Source organism: Pelmatolapia mariae, linkage group LG17 (genome assembly GCF_036321145.2).
Source record: "Pelmatolapia mariae isolate MD_Pm_ZW linkage group LG17, Pm_UMD_F_2, whole genome shotgun sequence".
Classification (NCBI taxonomy): Eukaryota; Metazoa; Chordata; class Actinopteri; order Cichliformes; family Cichlidae; genus Pelmatolapia; species Pelmatolapia mariae.
Window position 1 is genome coordinate 7,053,878 of NC_086242.1, and position 23,036 is coordinate 7,076,913.

Consider the following 23,036-nt stretch of genomic DNA (forward strand, 5'->3'; position numbering starts at 1 on the left):
CACTTTGGATCACATGGCAACACAATTTGTTTTTTTATTTAAAAATTGTGTATATGTAAAAATTGTGTATGTTTCTGTTCCGTGTCTTGTGTACTGTTTGTTTGTATATGTGTCTTTCTTGCTGCTGTTACACCCAAATTTCCCCTTGTGGGACAATTAAAGGATTATTCTATTCTATTCTAACTGCACATGTCACCTGGTGGAATGCTACATGTCTCCAAAATAACTGACTGACTGCAGTCACTCTCAGACAGACTGGCAAAGGTTGGCAAATAATGGCCACCTAATTTATAAATGCGACCAGGTTTCCAACATGTTGCAATCAACGTGTTGAATCAAGCTGCATCTCATCTGCAACACATCTCTTTGCAATATGGGTCTTCAATCCTTTGGTTGCCAGTGATTGTATACGTGTTATATTCCTATACAAAAGTAACATTGCCAAGTGCCTATTTCATTTTGCAGTTAACTCGCTGTGCCACAGCAACTATTTTCTTCATTATTTTTGGAGGAAATTCTGTTTCAAATCTATGGAGTTCTGGCTGGACTCTGGATGTAGGTAGTTAATTTTGTAGTTAAGTAGTTAAGTTCTGTTTAATGTGACTTTCTGTGTCTGTAGACAGCAACAGATTATCAACAGACGGCAAAGGATTTGTGATTTTTTTTACAGACTTATTGCAGTTTCATTGGCATACTATTACAGACAGATTGCATGTAATTGCTAACTTTGCCCCATTCAGTCACAAACTGATAACAGACTGACTCCGTCTTATTGCAGTTTATTAAGTTGCTTGGAAGACAGCAGCAACTGTGAGTCGTTGCACATCTGGTGCCTGTCTTTGAGGAGGCTTTTTCAAATGCAGTGAGATCACAAGTCCACTGCACACAGTTGCACGGTTAATTTTTGTTGTAACACAGTCTCCAACCATTTTTCCCTGGTCTGACATTGGTATATGGGGAGTTGCTGTAATATATGACTTTATGAATACACACACAGAAACAGACTAGCATGTGGCAGTGACTTACGGAATGTCAAGGAAATTCAGCAAGCTATAGTGATGACACATGCAAAGCAGGTCAAAGCTCGTCAATTTTGAGGTGAGCCATTAACAAGACTACCAGTAAGAGCTAAGAAAACTCCTAACTGACTTGAATGTAATTTTAAGATATCCACAATGATGGTGATGAGCTAATTTCGAGAACAGATCATCAAATGATCGGAAGTCAGTTGTGACTGAGCAAAAACTTGAAATTAATCCATATTCATGGATTCTAAGTCTTCAGCAAAGGAAAGACAGTGTGTGCATTTTGTTTTTGTCTTATATATGCGTATTTGTATATATGTGTGTGTGTGTATTTTGCCATAGTTAAATTTTCTTCTATGTAATTGAAAATATAAACAACAAGTGCTCATAGAGTGACAGAATTAGTTTGCGTGTCAAAGATGGTGTCTTTTGGCTGATTAGTGTAAATTACTGTCTGTTACTTTTTATGTTACTACAGGAAATAACACACATGTACAAATCTTTGACATAAAAGGAACCAAAAATGCCTGTTAGCAGTTACAAATTAATGAATCTTTATGAAAGCTACCCTTTTCAGTTTAGTAAGTCTGAGGAGGAATGTTGCAAAGTATATAAATTTAGTGGTTGAGGTACAAAGACTGATGAAATTTCTGCTCTTGGTACTCTATAAATCGAGCGCACTACAATTCAGTGAGAAGTTTCTCACTGCAGTTACCTTTGTTATACATCAGTGAATTCTTTTTGATATGATTGCACATTTAGGTTTCTAAACATTACCAATTCAATCAAATATTCTCTCAGATTTAAAATGGAAACATGGTTCTGCATTTGTGCTTTATTGCGGATAGAGGGAATCAACCAGTGTGGTGGCTACAGAGACACAATCCCAGTCAGTTGGCTTGTAAAAGAAAGAAGGACAAAAATGGTGGAAAAAAGGGTCAAAGATTAAATAAAGAATTGATGAGAAGCACAAACAGCAGCTTCTGATACTGCATGACGTCTGTCTTCTCTGAGCATCAGGAGCTGAGCAAAAGGACCAACAACAGCACAAAAATGAACCTCACAACAACACAACACCAGCTCTTGCACATATCCCCCCCCCCCCATACACACACACAGCTACAACATATAGACACAGATCTCTTGAGTTCTCTGTGGCACCTGTGAGCTCCCAGAGCAGCACCTTGCCCGGACCTTAAGTGGTGTTTACTACCAGACACAAAAATAAAGTAGCTATAACTTCAAAAATGATTGCCATTAAATTTGATTTGTCATTGGAGGATAGTTATGAGTGTAGGGGACCTCATGTACTTGATCAGTCACAGCACAATCATGAGATTTTCCTCTGTTTCGAGGGATCTTTACAAGGACTACAAACTATCTTAAACGGATGCCGTTAGGTGGCCTTATTTTTGAAATAATGTGCCTTTGCTGTTTTAGACAGCACTTCAGCTCTCATCGCTGGCCTGCGTGACTCGTTAATTTGGATATTTTTTGCAGCGTGCTTCACCTCTAACAGAAAAAGACAGAGACGAGAAAAGGCTTCTGGGAGATGACTGACAGCTGCTCTCGGCCAACCAGAGCAGGGATGCTGCGCGCACCTCGCCTGCTTCTCTGACGCTATTGGCTCCTCTCTGGAGAGTCGGGGGTTTGTTCTAATATTAATGACTGCCGAGGAGACGGCGGCGCATCTATGTGGTCCGCCTGACACTTGATCGAGAGGGAGAGATGCGTTCGTAACAGCCGCTGTTAAGACGAAGGGAAGGGAAGGAAGGGAAGGGCACGAGGATCACACGAATCTTTCTCCGTTCCTTCGCCACACTGCTTTTGGACTTTGCCGTTTCGCCTCATGCAGAAACCCGTGCGTTTTCCCGAGGAATAGAGACCACAACTGATTCCTCATCAGCTGCGTGAGAACAAGAAGACCACACATTGTTGACTGGCTTTATGTTGCGCGCTGGGGCTCTCTCCCGTCATCGGAGGGGCGCACTTGATGGGAATACAGACACAAAACTGCTTTGTATCCGAGGGTGATGAAACACGGTAAGTTTACTCTGTTTGCTGCTCTAATTTATATTTGTCGTTTTCGTCCGTGTCGCGCGATTGCGTCTGCGCAACGGCTCACAAGTTCAAGAAAAAAAAAACCGAACGAAATTGAGCGATTCCTGTGTTTTTTGTCGCACACACAGAGAAAAAAATACACATCAGGTTGCTTCCTAAATGTCAGTCACTCATGTGCCGATTGCAGAAATTAGGGACAAATACTACCGGATAACGAATCTTGTGACTGGCCTCGAACCCCCCTGTTTGGATGTAGAGACGCGCTTTTGCGCAACTATGCAGGATGCGCCTTTTAACCGGACCGGATTTTGGCTGTGTTTGGATTAAGAAGGAAAATCAGTTAAAGACAAGAAAAAGACAAGCCCCCGTGGTTGTGTGTGTGTGCGGGTACGCTTCTATGTTTGTGTGTTGGTGGATGGAGTGATTGGCTGGCAGCTTCATGTCCTCGGGTGCTGCTTAGTGAGCACACACCAGACACGTCTCTAAGAAACCCACAGAATGTCCCCCCCTCCTCCTCCCCTCACTCTCCCCCTCTCTGTTAAACCTTCCTGTTGCAAACACAGAAGTCGATACCCACACATGCCACGAGAGTACACGTCCACTGGCTTTATTTTTTCAAACCCCACGCTCCTCAAAGGCTGATTGCTTCCTCCGCGGCTGTGCCATACACCGGATCCAGGGCTTTTACTTTGTGATTAACGCATTTACCGGAAAGCACCTTCTTGCGCATTCACCATCACCATCATCATCCCTTCACCTGCTTGTGCCTGTACACCCACACATCCAGGGATCCGGCTGGAGAAAGAGAGGGTGGCATTCACTAATCCCTTAACTGCATTGGGGCGTCTTTCTCTAGCCCCCCCCTCAAAATTCTGCCCCTCACAGCCTCTCCTCTCTGTCCAAAATGTATTCCACTCAGCAGATCTATTATTCCTGAATAATTTGGATAAACAGATAATGGCCGATAATGACAAATGTGGATTTTCACCAAAGCAAGCTATCCAATTCTGATTGCTGTAATCTTCTGTTCAAATGTGTTCTGTGTGCGCACACACGTGTGTGTGTTTGTGTGTCCGCTTGCTTGTTCCAAGTGATGGATACAATAGATTTTGGCCTCCACAGTGCGAATGACTCACCCAAAGCAGCTGCTCCATGTGAACCACACAATGAAATGCCACACGAGAGCCATCATGCCCTCACATCCGACACCATGCCACCCTGAAAAAACCTCAGCCCTTCACACTTGAATTATGTGGCTGGCTACCCGCAAAGCCTGTATTATAGCATTCGACCACCAGCGTTTGACAAGCAATCCCCGCAACATATTTATCAAGTGAGCGAGCAGTGGCAGCTGAGATTTAATGTGATGCAAGATAGAGCCGCAAACTTTGTGAAGCTCAAAATCAAGTATAGACTCCTAACATGGCAGCCACTTTGCAGTTTCTCCCCCAAGTAGTAACAAAAGCAGTAAAACAAACCTGTATTGGTTTTCTTCATTAATTTAGGCACACTTGTTCAAAACAAATCAATATTACATGTCCACCAACAAGTCATACGCTTAAAGTGTGTGGCTTTGCGAATTGCCTATTGATCTGCGTGAGAAGCAGAGGTGGGGCGGGAAAGGTATTGTGCCTGCAGTGGCCTTGTGGAGGCTTTGAGAGCATGATCGGCAGCACGGTGTGGGTGTTCCATATTAATTTTTCTCTATAGTCAGAGGGTAGCAGGTTGCAGCGAGGTGAGAATTATGTGTGGGTGCCAAATGCTACTATTGGTTTGAAATGGAGTTCAGAAAGCTCCAAGTGTAAGTGCCATCACAATCAAGTTCATCTTTTTTTTGTTTTTTCTTTGATGGCGATAACAAGATGCAGAAGTATCCATCAGGGGGCTCCTCAGTGAAATCCATGTAAACATATTCACAAGACGGCTGCGGGGGATCAGCCCGTGCAGCCAAGCATAGGCTCTCTGGTAGCATCTCCATTCCCAAACAAACACAGGCACCCGTTAAAATGGAATAAGCAGAGGCAGAGGGCAAAAAGGAACAGTGGGGAAGAGAATGGTGTGCATGTTTGTTTCGGAGCTAGTGGGTGGACTTGAAAGAAACAAAGAAAAAAGAGCTGTGGATCAAAACATGCCACGATGGAAACATCCATGACATTTTACCATTTTCAGTCCGTATCAAAGGTCAAAACAGGATGTGACACTTCCTTTGTATCCACTGACATTTACTTCTTGGATTTGGACTTTTTGGTACTTAGCTTGGGCACATTTCTGGTGGGAGTGGATTTAAGGATTTAGGAGTGCCAGAGCACGGCTTTACCAAAAAAAAAGGTGCACTCAAAACCAGACTGTGTGTTAACAGCAAAGTGCCAGGCCTGTGAGAATCTAGGACTGATGCTCACAATAAAAATCAAAGCTGCTAACCGCTAATTAAGCTGCTCTTCGGCAGACTCACATCAGAGCGGTACACGTTAGCGACATATGCCCATATTGCAGTTTAAAACGCGAGCAGAGACGAAGGAGGACATCTGAAGGGCCACTGCTGTGCGGTCCATCTGCTCTGCATTCTGACTGATACGTATAGGCCCTTAGTGTGCTGACGGAAATGGTAGTGATGCTGCATCCCGAGAACAAACCCAGCTGAACTATTGCTGAGCTGCCGGGACCGATGCACGGAAACACAAGCACACATGCTCAGTTGGCCGCGTGAACGTATGTGCCAAAATGAGCATGTATACAGAGAATATCTGCCCGAAGACACAGAGCATTTTGAAAGAACCCCGTCTTTGGTCTTTTTGGGCTAAGAAAGAGTAGCTGAGAATGAAAACAGAAAAGAGAAAGCCCATATCAAACCCCATGAAATCATAATAAAGCCAGCGATAAATGCATTTCAGTGGCATATAATGATTGATTCCGTCTTCTGTGGGAACCTATTCTCTGCAGGCTTGTGGCCCCTTGACCAGCCATATATTATTCATATAAATATAGATAGGTGCGCATCTTAGAGGGAGCTCGCATGCCACATTTGCACCTGCAGATTCAATTTGGCTCTGACTTTGAGGGATATGCCGCTGGCTCCATTTCCCCTGCCTTCCCCCTCCACCCCACCCCACACCTTCCTCTTTCATTCTAGCTAGCAGCTATACATGGAACATTATGCAGATTTTTGTCAAGAGTGAGTGCGATTATGTTTGGGGAGAAATGAGTGTTGGAATGTTCGCTACGCCTTTGACCTTATCAGCGGCAGCCTTAAGCTGGATACCTTGGCTTAATTTTAATAGATGCAGCACTATGCGAATTAGACAAGGGGACCTAGCTGTGCTTTTTCACCGCGTGGCGCGTTCTGCATGCATTATGCGAATGAGCCCCTGCGTGTTTGGGTTCTCTTTTTTTTTTCTGCGAGGACACAGTCTGCTACGTTACGTGCCGGCAAATGCACAGATCTCTTTTTCTCATGGATTTGCATGTGTTCCTGTCCGCTGTGTGCATGCGCGAGGCAGGTGGGTGTGTTATATAGTGTTCAATAGTCCACCTTGTGTGTGTGTGTGTTCTCCCTCACTCAGCCCAAGGGCATGTCTTGTCCAGAAAAGAGCTGAAAAACCAGAGATAGGGGGTCCTGTGGTTAATTTGGAACATTGATTCTACATTAAGAGTCGACTTGCCACTGATTCATGGCTATTCAAGTGCAGATGTAAGGGGAAAGGTTTCCATCTGCTCCCCCATGGATGCACACACGTACACATACATATAAGTACAGGAAGCTTCATTATGCATACACACATAGAAGGTTCTCTTTAATGGACTGTCTCTTGCCTTGGAGAAAGTATAATAGTAAATCAATGAGGTGAAGGGCAGAAGGAGGGACAGTTAAGCCTTCTGAAGGCCTCCACCCAATATGAGGCTTAACCAGAATGTATATCAGACTCGTTGTGATTGCAACATGACCGTGCTGCATGTTTACCACAGGTCCAAGTGCTGCATCTCTGAAAAGAAACACATCTTGAAAAGTTGTGTTTATACAGTAGAGCAGCAGTGGATGGATAAACTATAGCTTTCCAATAATGCAAAGTGGCTGCATGTATTAAGTACATAAAACCACAACCTTAGTCTTAACACATCGCTAATATATTTATTACTCGTGTGGGTGACACTTGAGAAATACTGTCGTCAGTAAATAATAAAATTACAGTTAATGAAACTTTAGTAGTCATCTTACACAAAGTCAAGCTATTTAATCATCATCGGTAATTTTCTAACTTATTATTTATGCCACTAATTTCTGTGATAAAAGATATTTAGGAATTCGGTAGTAGTATCTCATTCCCCTGGAGTCAAATGCTGCCATTCAGTTGCTGGCATACCAGAAATGTGTACAAGGTCTTTTATTGGTGGCTCCAAAATGCACTTTGAGAGTGCTCTCACATCCATCTTGTCATATTTTAACTCAAATCATGATCATTTCCTAAACCTAATCCAGTCGTTTGATTGGATTTAGCTGATGGCTAGTAAGAACAACAGTGGACACAGCAGGACACGAACTGTGTCTCTGTTATCTGAAACACAAGTAACACTTGATTACTTAAAACAAGCACTTTAATATTTTATAACAATCATCTAAATACGGTTTGTAGGAACACTGTATAGCATTTGTGATCATCTCAGAACTGTTTTAAAAAGATCAGTTGCAGCTTTCCATGAAAGCATCCACTAAATTTTCATAGATATTTTACAAACCAAATTTACAAAATGTACAACATTTTACAAAAGTTCAATCAAGTGTTACCCCTCACATTGCAGTTGGTAATTAGAAAATAGGAGCCATATGGTAAGACATGTATGCACAAGACATAGCATGGCAGGGGTGAAGAGTCTTGGGAAGGCAATTAGGCCAAAAGCAGACACTATGCAGGATAGGCATAGAAATATATAGTGAGACACGATGACATGCTGTCATTCTCCACAGCCCAATGGCTGGGCAGATGATGATGCTAACAGACAACATAAGGAGAAAAATTTCTCAATAAGGACGAGCAGAGAAAAATGTGAGAAGAGCAGGTTTATAAAAAGAGATATTTGGCTTGTATTATCATGAGAAAAAGGGAATGACAGAGTGAATAGAGAAAGAAAAGAGCCCGAGCTGGGGAGAGGGTGACGGGTGAAGAAAGCCTTGCAAGGCTTATTACCAGTGGATCAAAATTCCCAGTGAACCGTTTCTACAATACACAGGCTATTCTCCTGAAAGAGGAGGCAATTCGACTGCGCCCTACTTTCCACTTACGTCTGACCTTTATGTCTTCCACCCAGTTTTACCACAGTAAGTTTAATGTCTACCTCTCAGCAGATGCAATACTGCCTTGTTACCGCTTAAACCATGCAGGCCTCATAATCATCTCCCCGAGGGCCAATATGCTTCCCACAAAAAGAAAAAAACTTACGTCTTGATCTCGCAAATTTTTCTCCGCCATTCCTGCCGTTGCATGCAGAACTTGTGTTTTGTATAATAAATGATTGCATTTTCTTTCTTAGGTCAACTTGTCTCCACACAGGGCACTGATGAGCACCCAACCTGTGACAAAGCAATCACCTCTCTTTCCCCGCTTCGCTAAATCCCATCCAAGCCCTGTGAAGCGAGCGGGAGGATTTATAATAACTCATTTCAATAAACAGAATAAAACAAACAGTTCTGCCCGGCCGTTTGGCCGCCCGACGACTTGAGTCAGGGTTTCCTGAATTAGCGCCGCAGAGCCACTTGGACCACCGCTTTCTGGCCCTCCTGTGCATACTCATTAATTTCAAGTGGTCATATCTCACTGGTCTCTAATCAAACTGTATTTGTGCCATTACTATCCTGTGCAGCCACAGTGTTAGGATAATGTAGAAGTTCTGGTGGGAAAGTAAGCGAGGTGTTGCCAAGATGTGAATGAAAAAGCTTTTCACCTTGACAGCGCGTGAACCTCTTAACCGAAGCCTTGTCCTAATTTGCCCGGTGCCATTTGCAGATTACAGGAAATCTCTAAACACTATAAAACATATAAAATAATCTCTATATTACAGAATCAGATTCATATTTAAAAAACAAAAAGCAAAAAAAAACCAGGGCAACATCATGTCAGCGTAAATGTGCAGCATTTTAATGAGGAGAGATTCGAAGGCTTTCAATTGTGTCAAATGTCATTCTAATTAAGAGTGAAATGTGCAGCTAACAAGGTCTAAAGCCATAGCGGTTCATAAAGGTGACGCAATCACGCTGTCATTTCTGAACAGCATCTTTATTGGAATATGTCAATAACTATAGAAGCTCCTTACTCTAAGTGATGATGCAATAACTCTGCTAAATAAAAGCATCTTAGGCGCCTACACAGAATTTGTGTTCTTGTCAAACATGCGCAAATGAGGAGGTGAAAAAGTGCACATTGCAAAAAACATTTACACTGAGGTGATGTGGAAACCAGTGATAAAATATATGTATATATATATATCAAAATAAACCATGACATACCTGAAGCATGAAGCATGTTTGGGAGCAACCTGCCTGAGGAGATAAGGCTGATTCATTGACGTCCTTTGAAAAGATTCTAAAAACACATTTTTGTAGAGCTGTATGTGTGTTTGTGTGAAGTCTTTTTTAAAATTCTTTTTTAAATCACTGTTTGTGTGTCTTGCTTGTTTTTATCATATTCTGTACTTATTATGTCATTATGTTAAGTTTTTATTAGAGGCTGACCAATATATCAGCGGGTCTGGTGTATTGACTGATAATAGTTCCCTGTGATGGATACATGGATACATTATTTGCTGATATTACTGGTATTTGTAAGGATTCAGTACACATAATAAATGTTAGGGAAATCTGTTTATGTTTCAAGTGTCTGAAAGAAAAAATATCACCCGATACATTGGATTTTTAAAATCACCAACTATCAGTATATGGATCAGTCTTAAAAATCCTATATAAGTCTAATTTTTTCTTTAACTTAATTCTTACTAAATTACACAACGTTAATCAAATTTGTTTTTGTGTAACCTCACAGTTTGGCTTACCAGTCTTATATCTGTTCATATTATTATTAACTATAGTAATTAATTAAGTATAGTTATTATAGTATAGTAGTAGTAATATTATTGGTATTAAAATGATGGCATACAAATTTATGTGGTACACAGTTTCTAAAAGTACTGCATTCATTAATTTGCAGATATATCGAAACCTTTGGCTACTAAGAAGCATCAACGGAATGGCTGTGTAAAATTTCAAGACGATCTCGTGTAGTGACAAACCCACAAATAACAAACCACCTGACTCTGCAGCTGTCTTTAGCGCAGCAGAGCTGTATAGCATCTTTCAGGTCATAACGTATATTTCAGCTGCAGCAGGCAGCTGTTTCCTGCAGCACGTTATCAGCCCAACATCAAACAGCAGACAGTCAAAGTTCGCATCTGCCTGGTGAATATATCGGAGGATTTAGTTCGTCTTGATTTTTGTGCTTGAACGCAAAAGAGCTAAACAGAAGCTGAATTTTGGACTTGCGTACCTCAGACGGATTGAAGTAAAACCCCAAATTGGGCGATAATGTTTAACCACACAAGCTCAGCCTGTTAATAGGTATCAGATATTTCATTTAACTGTTATAAGATTATAATGTGTCAGTGTCTCTTCAGGCTTTCACCTAGGAGATGGAGAGCAGTGTTGGTAATGAAACCCAGTGGTGGTAAACAAACCCGTATTTCACCCAGCTAAGGCAGTCTTGAAACGAGGCAGATACAAGCAGCTTGTTTTGCTGCGATACTCCCAGCCAGGATTAACACTGCTGAAAGTGGAAAGCCCATGGGCTACACTGCCAGCCTCCCACTGTAATGGAGCTGCTCGCCCACCACTCTCTTTCTCCTCTGACACCTTGGAACTTGTGCTCCATGAGTGAACACCTTAGCCTGACCTATAAAAGGTCCCCTCAACAAATGTCAAAGCTTTGGCTTAATGCGTTAGCGCAGGTAGACATTAGGTTGCTGGAGATCCCATTACAAGCTTTCCGTGTTCTGTTCTAAGGTGTTGATTTTGTACCTCAGTACTCAGGATTTAGTAAAGCTTTTCCACACACAGATTACCAGCATCCATCTTTGAATTCAATTTACCCCAGCCATATTAAGCACATTTCTCTATGTCCAGCAGTTACGTAATGCTTTTTCTTGTTTCTTTCTACTTTTTTTGTCTTTGACTAGAATTTGACTGGATCAAGCTCAGATTAATATTTCTTGCAACGACAGCATTATAAGGGTCAGTAGAGATTAATAGCTCAATGCCACAACAGAAACGAAGACGTTTCTCCTCTGGCAAGTCACTTTGTCCTCCAGATCTCTTCTTTCCCTTCTCCCTCCACTCACGCTCTGCCTCAATTACCAGCAACTGAGCAGTGGACTGTGGGAATTAGCTCTGTATAGTAGCTGTGTGTGTCTGTGTGTGTGTGTGTGGGGATGTGGTTCGGTAACTTGACTGGATTTTTACTAATAGGTTTGTACAAGTGGTAGTCATGGTGCAAGGCCTTCAGAATATAGACTGCCTGTTCAGTGGGCTCCACATTATTCAGTCGCACGATACCAATTTATGTGATCAACTGCCTGTAGATGATTAGGATAGTGCACTTAAAATAATGCAAGTATGGGACAATATTCCAACCTTAAGCGTATTGAAACTCTATTAGGGATGGGCATTTCAAGCAAAAATACTGCTTGTATTCACTGGGAGCTATTTGGATATTCCTCAAAGAGCATTCCAATTGAGGCTCTGTCGTTGAAAGCTTTACTGTTGTAACATCTTCCGTTTGTCCGTTTTCTGCAAGACACACACTGTTGGCCACAACCATATCTAAGATCTGCATTTTTATGAACCACATGTTGGATTATCATTAATAGAATTTCATCCTCATTAATCAGCAGGGAAATATGTTCTTCTTGCTGGCCTCATCATCATGCACATTGTCCTGTAAAGCCTTCCTAATCCAGTCCTTGATTTTTGATGGAAAAGCAAGCATTAGCGTCCGCCAAACCAAATGAAATCCCTCTCTCAATCTGTCCCTATTTCCAAAACCTCTTTAGTGTCCACGATGTCATCCTCACATCCATCCTCGCCAGAATCTAATGGAGAAGCAGTGTGCTGTGAAAATAGGGCAGCGCTGTGTCTTACAGCACACCAGTTCCCTTAGCAGAAAATATTGATTGAAACATTAATTAGTCCGAGAGTGTTCCCTCTGACGTAACTAGCTGGTAAAACAAATAACAGCAGCCCGTCTTGGAACCACCTGCAGCGAATTCACAATAAAGCTAAGCCATAACAGTTAACCTGACCACATTATGCTGCTGGTAATTGTGATTACTAAGGAGAAAAAGCCAGGGCGAGCAGAGGTGAGAACTAAATGCGGTAGGCTGTATTACAAAGTCTGTCCTGTGCTTCCAGGATATGGATCAACTGCATAGCCCGCGATGGAGAGCCGGTGCTGAGGGAGAGAGGCTAAGTCCTGTTTATCAGAATTCTCTGGGTGTAGAAGCTTATTAAAGTGCCAGGTGCTTTTGATAAATAATACCCCCCTTTTCCCCCCACACACACCACCATCCCCACCTTCTCCCTCTTTCACAACCTTACTGTCTGCCTTCCCGAACCAAACCACGCTCTAGCCAGTGATGGCACACAGGTTGAGGAATGAACCCTCGGCTTGGCTCCACCAGCGGGCAAACTCCAGCATTTCTGCTTCCTTCAGAAGTTCTTATTTATTTATTTATTTATTTATTTCACCCACCACCACCACCACATCTCCCCCGTGGCCACCGAGGTGGAAACAGCGAAGGTGATGAAATGAAATCATTTCTCTTCCCTTGTTTTCACTTTCCAGCCGCCGTCACAGTTCTCCTCTTGATTCTTTCTATTTCATCCGCTGTCTCTTCTGACTTTTCTCATGATGTGGCGCCTGATCTCATAGGCCCCAAAATATCACAAGCACCATCAAACCCATCTGTTCAGTAAGAGGCAGTCACATATGACAAATTACATGGTACACTTCAACTGTGGAGCTTCTGCCACGTCAGGATGTGATGGAGACACTAATCATACGACGGTACGAGAGACAGTAGATAAAAAAGATGTGTGAGTCACATGAAGGAGGAAGCATCTAAGCTATACCCATATGGAAAAGAAATAGAAAAAACTTATAAAAGACTTGCATCAGCTTTAGCTTGCTTCATATAGTGAATCATATAAGGTTTACATGATTTACTCATGAAAGTGGCCACTTTCTCATTACTTTCATATATTGTTTTACGAAGTATCAAAAACATACAAGTTTCATTTATATAATTTTTCAAGGGATCTTATATCTGTTTTCACTCTTGTATGCTTTTCATACAAGTTTCACACAAGACAGATACAAACTTTATAAGATTTATATATATCTTTTCCATATGGGTAGTTATATATCTACAATGCTTATAAATGGAAATAATCATACAATAGTCTTTGTTATGTAAGAGTATTGAACAAACTTACAAAGGCCAAATATTGTTACAGGTGAAATTGTTTGCCTTTTACTTTGAAACGACCAAAATCTGCCTACATTTCCCAGAATTCCATTTTAGGAACATCTGTAAATACCTTATCAATCTTTAGAAATAGCGGCACAAACATATGCGTTTTTAACAGAAAGAGAGCAAATATGTTGACCTACAAATGAAGTAAAATATGCACAATAGCCTTGAGCTTTCACTCAAATCAGACTCTGTCTAAAATCAGTGCAATGGATTTTATCCATTGCCTTTAATTTAAGTGTCTCAGAGAAATTAATGGATAATTTACTAGCCTAAAAAAATCCCAGAATAAAATGGAAATGTCAGAGAAGTGTGCACCACTTTCTGCTAACAGTACTGTACTGCATTTTAAAGTTCCTGTTGAGCCCATGAGAGTACATGACCTTAAACTGTCTTGTATGAAGTGTAATGAAAGGGTGAACAAAGGCAGACAATTCAGACAAAGCTAATTGCACTGGGCAGATAATTGAATTTTAATTTTAATTTATAATATTTGCTTCAATTTATTATTCAGACGGGATCATCAAAATTAAAACACTTATTGTGCCATGCTGTGTTTGGTAATGATGTTATTGTTTTTCTTTTCAGTGCACCCATTTCCTTTATTACAACCCTGTTCATTTATGTACTTATAGATGCGGCCGAATGACAATGAAACGTCAATGAAATGCATTTTTTCAGTTCAGTAAGACCACAGATATTACATAAAACTACTAAACAATCGTGACACTCATCACCGACCTAAATGACTGTGATCATCCTCAAATTTTTAAATGAAAAAGAACATAGATTTAGCTGATGATCTTCGATCTGTGACTATTTTATCCATTATTCAAATATCCATGTTCAAGACAATACCATAATAATCACTTATTTTCTTCACTTCAGGCACCTTTTAGTAATCTGTGTCCATTGGTAAACTGCATGACCTGTTTTTCCAGAAATGCTAAATCCTATTAGCATACAGATGTGCTGATTGCTAAAAAGATTAATTACGTCAACACGTTAATGCATTTTAATTTTCATGGCGGTCGGTTGCTGCGCCTGTCTCCTAACAAACAGGTGCAAACTGCATCTAGGTCAGCTGTTTAGTTTGCATTTACAGCCTAACCGTCTCACTCCATTGTGTATTACTGGCTGCCCATTTACTTGTTGCTATAGTGACTGACATATTCTAGTGCCTTTGAGCAGCTTGCCCTAAAGGGTAACGCTTAAGCCCTAGGATGTCTGCCATTTAAGAATCTTAATGAAGCCTACTCTTTAACCAATAATAGTCTCATACCGCTAGCATCAAGATTTAGTGCTATATAGTAGTGGTACATGTGGTACATCCTCAGAGTGAAGTCTAGAAGGTCAAGCAGATATAAATCCATTGTTCTACGTCTTGAAGGGAACGTGTATAAATGTCAACATGCATCAGTGTGCCTATAACAAATGTCAATATGTCCAAATCCTTTTCTTATGACATTCTCTGACCATGCCCATTATCTGGTAATACTCACATGTTTCTCTCTGTCTTGTTTGTTTTACGCAGGTAGGAATGGACTGGGCTGTGGATTCTGGAAGCTAGTAAAGACAATCAGTGAGGACAGTTATCTTTAAAGAAAGAAGACGTTTTATGGATACCTATAAAGGTTCTTAATATAAGTCTTTTGAGGTGTAATATTGGTCCAGACTTTTTTCTTTTTTCCGCCTCCCACCTATTTTTGGCTCGCCTGATTGCACCCTTGGCCTCAAACCCTGACACCAGCATTGAGTGAATCAAGGGCATCTACATAGGAAGACAATAAAACACTAGGGAGCCCTGTGGTGGTTGCGGCAGGGCTGATGAGTCAGTTGCCACAGCGGCTGCAACAAATGAGTAATTATTTGTGAAGTTAATAGCTGAGACCAATCAATCTACAAGGACCAATTTCTGACTGGAGGAAATCGGTCCAATATGAAGGACTTGTCATTTGTGGATCATCTCTTTGTTGGCTTGGCCATGGCCTCTTTTGTTGTAGCCACTGAGCTGAGGCCTGATTGCCCAAAGCTTTGTGTGTGTGAGATTAGACCCTGGTTTTCCCCTACTTCTGTCTACATGGAGGCGCAGACAGTTGACTGCAATGATTTGGGACTCTTTAGCCTGCCAGAAAAATTACCAGTGGGCACGCAAGTACTGTTACTGCAAACAAACAACGTCGAGAGGATTGACAGACCTTTGGATTACATGCCCAATATCACAGAGATTGATTTATCGCAAAACAACTTATCCTCAATCAGCAACGTCCACCTTGGGAATCTTACTCAGCTGCTCTCCCTTCACTTAGAAGAGAACTGGATACGAGAGCTTCCTGAGCAATGCCTGTCAGAAGTGGCGAACCTTCAGGAGCTCTACATGAATCACAATCTCATCTCTTCTATCGCTCCGCTGGCTTTCCAGGGTCTAAGCAACCTTGTGCGACTCCATCTCAATTCTAACAAGCTGAGTGTCATTAAAAGAGAGTGGTTTGAACCTTTGCCAAATTTGGAGATCCTAATGATTGGTGAAAATCCAGTTCTTTCTATTGATAACATGAACTTCAAACCTCTAAGTAACCTCCGCAGTCTTGTTCTTACCAGAATGAACCTGTCCCAGCTTCCTGATGATTCACTGGCTGGTCTTGATAACTTGGAGAGCATCTCTTTCTATGATAATATTTTTCCCGAGGTTCCTCACTCTGCCCTGAGAAATGTCAAGAATCTTAAGTTTTTGGATCTAAATAAAAACCCCATTACTAGGATACAAAGAGGGGACTTTGTGGATATGCTTCATTTGAAAGAACTAGGGATTAACAGCATGCCAGAGCTAGTTTCCATTGACAGCTTTGCCCTCAATAACCTCCCTGAGCTGACCAAAATCGAAGCCACCAACAATCCTAAACTCTCTTATATCCATCCTAATGCTTTCTACAAACTCCCACGGCTGGAAACCCTTATGTTAAACGGCAATGCTCTCAGTGCCCTCCACAGGATTACTGTCGAATCTCTTCCAAATCTGAGGGAGGTAAGCATGCACAGTAACCCAATCCGCTGTGACTGCGTAGTCCGCTGGATGAACATGAACAAGACCAACATCCGTTTCATGGAGCCTGACTCACTATACTGCGTAGAGCCTCCGGAGTACGAGGGCCAGCATGTCCGGCAGGTGCACTTCAGGGAGATGATGGAGATTTGCCTGCCACTGATATCACCCGAAAGCATGCCAGGGCACATTAAAGCACAGAGCAGGTGCTCAGTGTCACTTCATTGTCGGGCTTTTGCCGAACCAGAGCCGGACATCTACTGGATCACCCCATCTGGCACAAGGGTCCTGCCTAACACCGTATCTGACAAGTTCTACATGCACCCAGAGGGAACCTTTGACATCTACGATATAACAGAAAATGAAGCCGGTGTTTACACCTGTGTTGCCCATAATTTGGTCGGTGCTGATCTTAAATCCGTCTCTGTAGAGGTAAACGGATATTTTCCCCAACCTGTCAATGGTTCTCTGAATGTGGAAGTCAAATCAGTGGAGACACACTCCATTCTGGTCTCATGGAAGGCTGGCCCTGGCACTTTGGCTCCCAACATTAAATGGTACACTGTTTCAGATGCCAACCATCCCACCATGGCTTTTACCACCAGGGTTCCCTCAGATGTCCAGGTGTACAACCTTACCCATCTCAGCCCCGCCACTCACTACAAAGTCTGTGTGGATATCCGCAACATCCACTACAACCATGACACCAAATGTGTCACTGTCACCACTAAGGGATTAGAGTTGGCAGCCAAGGACACAGAAAAATGGGATGCAGCAGTAATCACTGTCTTTGGTGTGCTCCTGGCTGTGATTTCAGTGGCCTGCCTGTTTATTTATGTGTCTCTGAGGAACCACCACCTTTATGGGGATATAAGGAAATGGGACTCTAAAGCTTCACTGATACCAGTGGAAGCTCCCGGTATGCACTCATCTTTCTTTACAAAGCTGTGGGTTACGGGTAAGGGACTGCCAAGTGGAGTGGAAGTGAAAGCCACAGTCATAAATGTATCTGACAATGCCTTTTAAGAACCACAGCTTTGTAGAGCACCACACACCTACAGCAAATGGACAAGGCCACTGGGCAGGGGTGGACGATGATATACTGTTTTCAAAGGCATACCCATTGCCCGTTCCCAGCTCAGATACACTGGGAGAACTATTACTGGAAGGGGATGGAACGGTTTAAATTGACTACATGCTATCCCAGTTTCAACCCTAGTTGAAGTGGTGGCTTTGTAACCATCAAACCAAGCTAACATCAACAGGAAGGGGTATTTACTGCAAAAAAAATTCGATTACAGTACCATTCATACAGAAATGCAGGCAGAGAAAAGAAAGTGGACGTGTTGAAGGTCAGCTCTCTTGTAATTGACTGTTAAATGTGTTCAGAGTTGTGGAACTGTCCGTGTGGTCCCAAGCAATACCGTCTGTGCTTTGTCAAACATCCATAGACGAGTTAGAGATACAGTAATAACACCTGTCTATTATGGGAAGGGAGATTTATTAGAGTAGACAAATAACAGTGACTATGGTGTAAGCCTTTTGATGAAATATACCCCCCCCCCCTTTTCTATTTAAAAACGGATTCTTGATTTTTCATGGAAATATTGTTATATATTCTATTATGTTGATGTAATGACAAATCCTCTGTATGTGAACAATTTAAATGGGTTTTAAATGAAGGCAAGGAGCAGACTACTTTTGATTACAACATCACATTAAGCTTAATGAAATTCAGCGACAAAATGGGTATCTAGAGAGGATATTTGCCAAATGGCTGTTTATGCTTTGTAGTTCTCATTGCAATGGTGACTGGCAAAACACTGGACTCAAACAAATATATCGAGTTGTTTAAAACTAAAACGAGTGATGTTTTATCTCCTCAAGAGGTGGTTTGTTAATGCCCTGGTAAGTGCCTACAACAAGAGTTACGTGAGGTAAACGGAGAGGAAACTGAAGAAATTCATCAGCCACAGCAAAACACAGTCATGTCATCATTGCAGTCACAAGCTATTCTCCAGTACTTTTAGTGGAAATACTTTCTCAGTATTTTTAGCATACATATTTTAAGAAAACATTTTGTTGTTGCTTTGGGTGTCAAGTTTAAAAGCCATTTTTATATTACCTGTATTATATGTGATCAATGGGCACAACAGACTAATTAAGAAAAGCGCTAAGAAAAAAATAAATGTCATTGTTTCTTTTACAAACAATTGCCTACTTTCTCTCATTTTATTCTCATATTTATAACAACAGCAAAAGGGATCTGTTATTGTCATTTTCATCTCTTTTTTTGGGCTCTACTTGAATAACTTTGCACGAGTTACGGTCCCAAATAACAATTATTTGTGTATAAATAACCCCTAATTTATACATTGGGCCTTGGTGCAACCTCTGCTGCCTGAAACAAGCCCTTCCTCCCCCTTTAAGCCAACTTTCCTCTTATTGGCTGCCCCTAATAAACCATATTCAGAATATCCTCTGTCAGTGAGATCATACAGAGGCAAAGGCAGAAAATATTGTCCGAGTATAAAAACAGTCTGATGGCTGAACTTTTGGCTGTGATTTATTGCCAGGACGATGTTATCGGCCCATATTAACTATTTCCGATTTATTGATATCGACATTTGTCATTAAACAGAAATAGATAAAGTCTGGGAGAAACACCCTTCAACCATGTTACAGCTATTGATGTTGCACAGTTTGGTCCACCACAGGTCATGCCACAACTTTGCCCTTGGCAACTGTGTTTGAATGTGCTTTGAACACCACAATCACAACAAGCAGCTGATCCAAGCAGAGTCGGACTAATCTACTACATGTTTGACAATAAAACACGTTTATACTTAAAAATCATTATCATAATATCTTAGTGCTGACTCACACATAACTACACATAACAAATGTTAGGGAAATCTTTTTATGTTTCATGTGTCTGAAAGATACTAAATATTGGCTGATATATCAGATTTTTCCCCAAATATCAGTATTGATATCGGAAGCCATTTTGCTTATATTTTATTGTTATTTGTCATGCATAATGACATTCTCACATTTACATTTTTGCTTTTTAACCTTACTGTTTTAAGTCTTAGTTAATTTGCCTTTGTTTATATGCATCAGAATATTGGAATCTTTACTCTCTCAGTTTTAAAAATCCTAAATCGGGATCTAATTACCTGGACATACATTAACCTCTTCGTTCTAAACTTTGGTCTTGTTTAAAAGGCACACCCATGATTGTACAACAGTAGACAGATGACAAACAATAACAAAAAGCATTGTAAATCCCCTTTAATAAATATACTCATGTCATCATCTTGTAATGGCGTACAGTGAAATGTGCCTTGACTTTTATATGACATTTCAACTACAAGAATGTAAAACAGAGTATTGATAATGAGAAAATGGTACAGAAGAAAAAAAGTCTTTTGAATCAGACCACAGGGGATGAGTCAAGGGACTTCAGCTGAATGGCTGAGTGGTCGTCCTGACCCTGGGAAGAAAAAGAAGAAAAAAAAAAAAACAGCAACAAAGAGCAGAACTCATTAGTCGCCTCATTAAGAACATGTTCGTCCTTCAGCTGGTCTGAATATAGTCACTGTGTTGCAGCTACAGCTGCTGCTCGTGCTCAGACGGGGACACAACGTCCCTACGACACCGAGATAAAGTACAGTATACCAAAAAGTCATGTGGAGTGGCACGGAGCCGAGTCGAAACTTCACATTTTATTTGTCTTACTGAATTATCCAGCACATAGAACATTTCACATGAGAAAGCCAAGCATGATGAATGGCTGTCAGAGGCAGAGTGACATGGTGGATTTATCAAACAGGGCCTAACACTCATACATCAGGCCAGCCTTCAGCACCATGGACAGAGGCTTTTAGAGCTGAGCCATCTGTCAAAGACAAAGGGAGTTAAAATATGACATGCCGTGCTCCTCAGGTATCGCTCAGGTCAGACTAGGTCTGCCTCTTTGCAAACACAGATGCACAAATGAAGCTTGGCAGAGCTCAATGCCACATGCTTATATTCTTACATAGATAAAGAAAAGCAATTCAAGGTCACTCGCTGACACAGAGGGACTCCAGAAGAAAACAAAAACACTTATAGGCACAAACAGTTAAGCTCTGAATCACCCAGTCACTCATACCTGAAGTGCTGCAGTTCAGTCCTGACAGTCAGAGGCAATACTAAATGAGTTCACTGGCCAAACATGTTCTTTGAGATTAAAGTAGCCCAGAGACATTAGCCTTATTGCCTTTAAAAAATTGTATTATAGTTTTTACACCTCCTGATGTGATTACATATGCCGTAGTTGAGTGAATACACTGAATGTAACCAGGAAACTCATCTCTCCTGCTGTCGCTCCCAATTTCATGCATTTCCACGATCTCTTTGTTTTATCCCCCTCCGCTAGCCGCTGACAGTTTGGGAGATAGCTCCCCCCCCCCCGCCCCCTTCTTCTTTCCTTTTGTCTGAATTTGTACATTCAAAGGAAGCCATATTAGAAAAAAAACTGTGGATTTAACTTAAATCCCACATGAAAAGAACTAGTGAGCTGTCACCATTTAATCCGCAGCGAGGACGAAAAAATTATGTTTCTCGCTGAATCTTCAAATATTTCAAATATTAAAACCCACCTTGTTCTATTCAAAGAAAGCCATCTGCACCGTGGAAGATATTAAAGCATTCTCTGTGAAGGCTTATGGATGGGTGTTCCTACTGGTTACATATTCATTTTAATTTTGTAAGGATCATTGTCGGCCTGTCTGAGATTTGATGCAGCAAACCACCGATGGGAGGTACAAGTTCAATAGTGTATTTATTTATTCCACTTTTAAGTCAGTGGCTAGAAGGTAATTTTCCTCATATGTTATCAGATTACATTTTATAGTGTTAGCCTGTTGATCCTCACTTACTACTACAACAGTGTAAATATAGAAGCATCACCAAAATGAGAATGTAGGAAGGTGCTATTTAAACACTTTTTAGTCCATAATTCTCCAAATAAGTTGTATTCATAACAGTTTTATCCATACAACAGCCTGAATAAATGCTTTTTTTCTATATTGAAAGCTACAATTAAATATTGAATTCCCTCGCTTTCCGAGATAAGATTAAAGAAAAAACTATAACACAGCAAAAGGCTGCAGAAAGCAAACAATGTTCACGGCGCTACAGGCATTTTTATACATTTGAATTATCAGCTTATTAAAGTTACAAACTTCCACATAGGTCAGTCGGTGTAGCTACGGGCAACCACGTTCCAATGAAAAGTGAAATGTCAACATGCATTTACAATCCTGCTGCTAACACTATATTTAATGCCACTGCTTGCTTTTAAGAGGCCTTTATAGGCAGCCATTGGAGAAACAACCAGATGACCTATGGACTGCAATAACAACGCACTGATTGCTTGTAAGTCTGAATAAAAAGGGATTTGCCTTTGGAGGCAGGTAAAGTGCTTCTATATCATGAGCGGAGGGAGGTCTTTGTTAATGAATTTTTTAAATTATTATTATTATTTTTTTTAAGCAGCGTGAATTGTTTAACTCTTCACAGGCTTTTTGATGGGTTTTACACGCGTATCTTCAGTGAGCCTAGATTTGTCCAACGCATCGTCCTTCTGATCATGCACTGCTGTGTGTTTCCTGAAAAGTAGACGCACAGTGTCAAAGCAGATTTGGTATGACTCGTCGACGGGTGAGCAGTCAAAAGCTATTTGTGTGAGTGCATTTCGGCTCTGCCTAGCCTCTTCCTGTCGACGTTTCCATAACTGTCCATCACTCACAGCGTGTCCCACCGCACAAACGTTGTGCTTTTTTTAATCCTCTGGTTGTTTGCACACATTTACACTTGCATGAAAACTAAGAAACGCAGACCCAACAACACAGTAATTATTAATTACTTCAATTTTAGATGTTTCCTGACTCACAGGAAAGAATTCACAAGGCCATGCAAATTGGAGGTTTCTTAACATAAGTGAAGTGTCATATTGATAAATACACAACCATAAGTCTTCCTGGGGCTACTGTTAAGAATCGGCCTGAGCTGAATGTAGGAATGACACGACTCCACAGAGAGCTTTCTAACTAATTGGATGACCCATTTTCAAACAGTTGATTAGTTTCCTGGGCTCCTGATTGATCGCTGCCTCTCTTTGTCTCACTGTTTCCTCCATGAAGTGGACACAGAACCTGTGCCTGTCAGATCGATACAGGGGCTAATAAGTTACTCGCATGCATTTGCTCACATTAATGATGTACTGCGAATTAGGGGAGGAAGGAAAAAAATGGGAGGCCCAAAGTACCTAACAAGCAAACATGTCAGGAGAT

The 23,036-nt window shown here is 41.2% G+C and overlaps 1 protein-coding gene across 1 annotated transcript; it reads left to right on the top strand.

Moving 5' to 3' along the window:
• The first annotated feature begins 2,696 nt into the window (after positions 1–2,696).
• Positions 2,697–18,895, top strand: LOC134647137 (leucine-rich repeat neuronal protein 3). The gene is made up of 2 exons (XM_063501330.1): positions 2,697–3,068; positions 15,187–18,895. Exon 2 carries the CDS (start codon positions 15,592–15,594, stop codon positions 17,719–17,721), a length of 2,130 nt encoding a protein of 709 aa, XP_063357400.1. The 5' UTR covers positions 2,697–3,068; positions 15,187–15,591; the 3' UTR covers positions 17,722–18,895.
• The last annotated feature ends 4,141 nt before the right edge of the window (positions 18,896–23,036 follow it).

What these genes read in the sequence shown, in the direction of transcription:
- LOC134647137 (XM_063501330.1), top strand. Translation starts at nt 15,592, where the DNA reads ATGAAGGACTTGTCATTTGTGGATCATCTCTTTGTTGGCTTGGCCATG.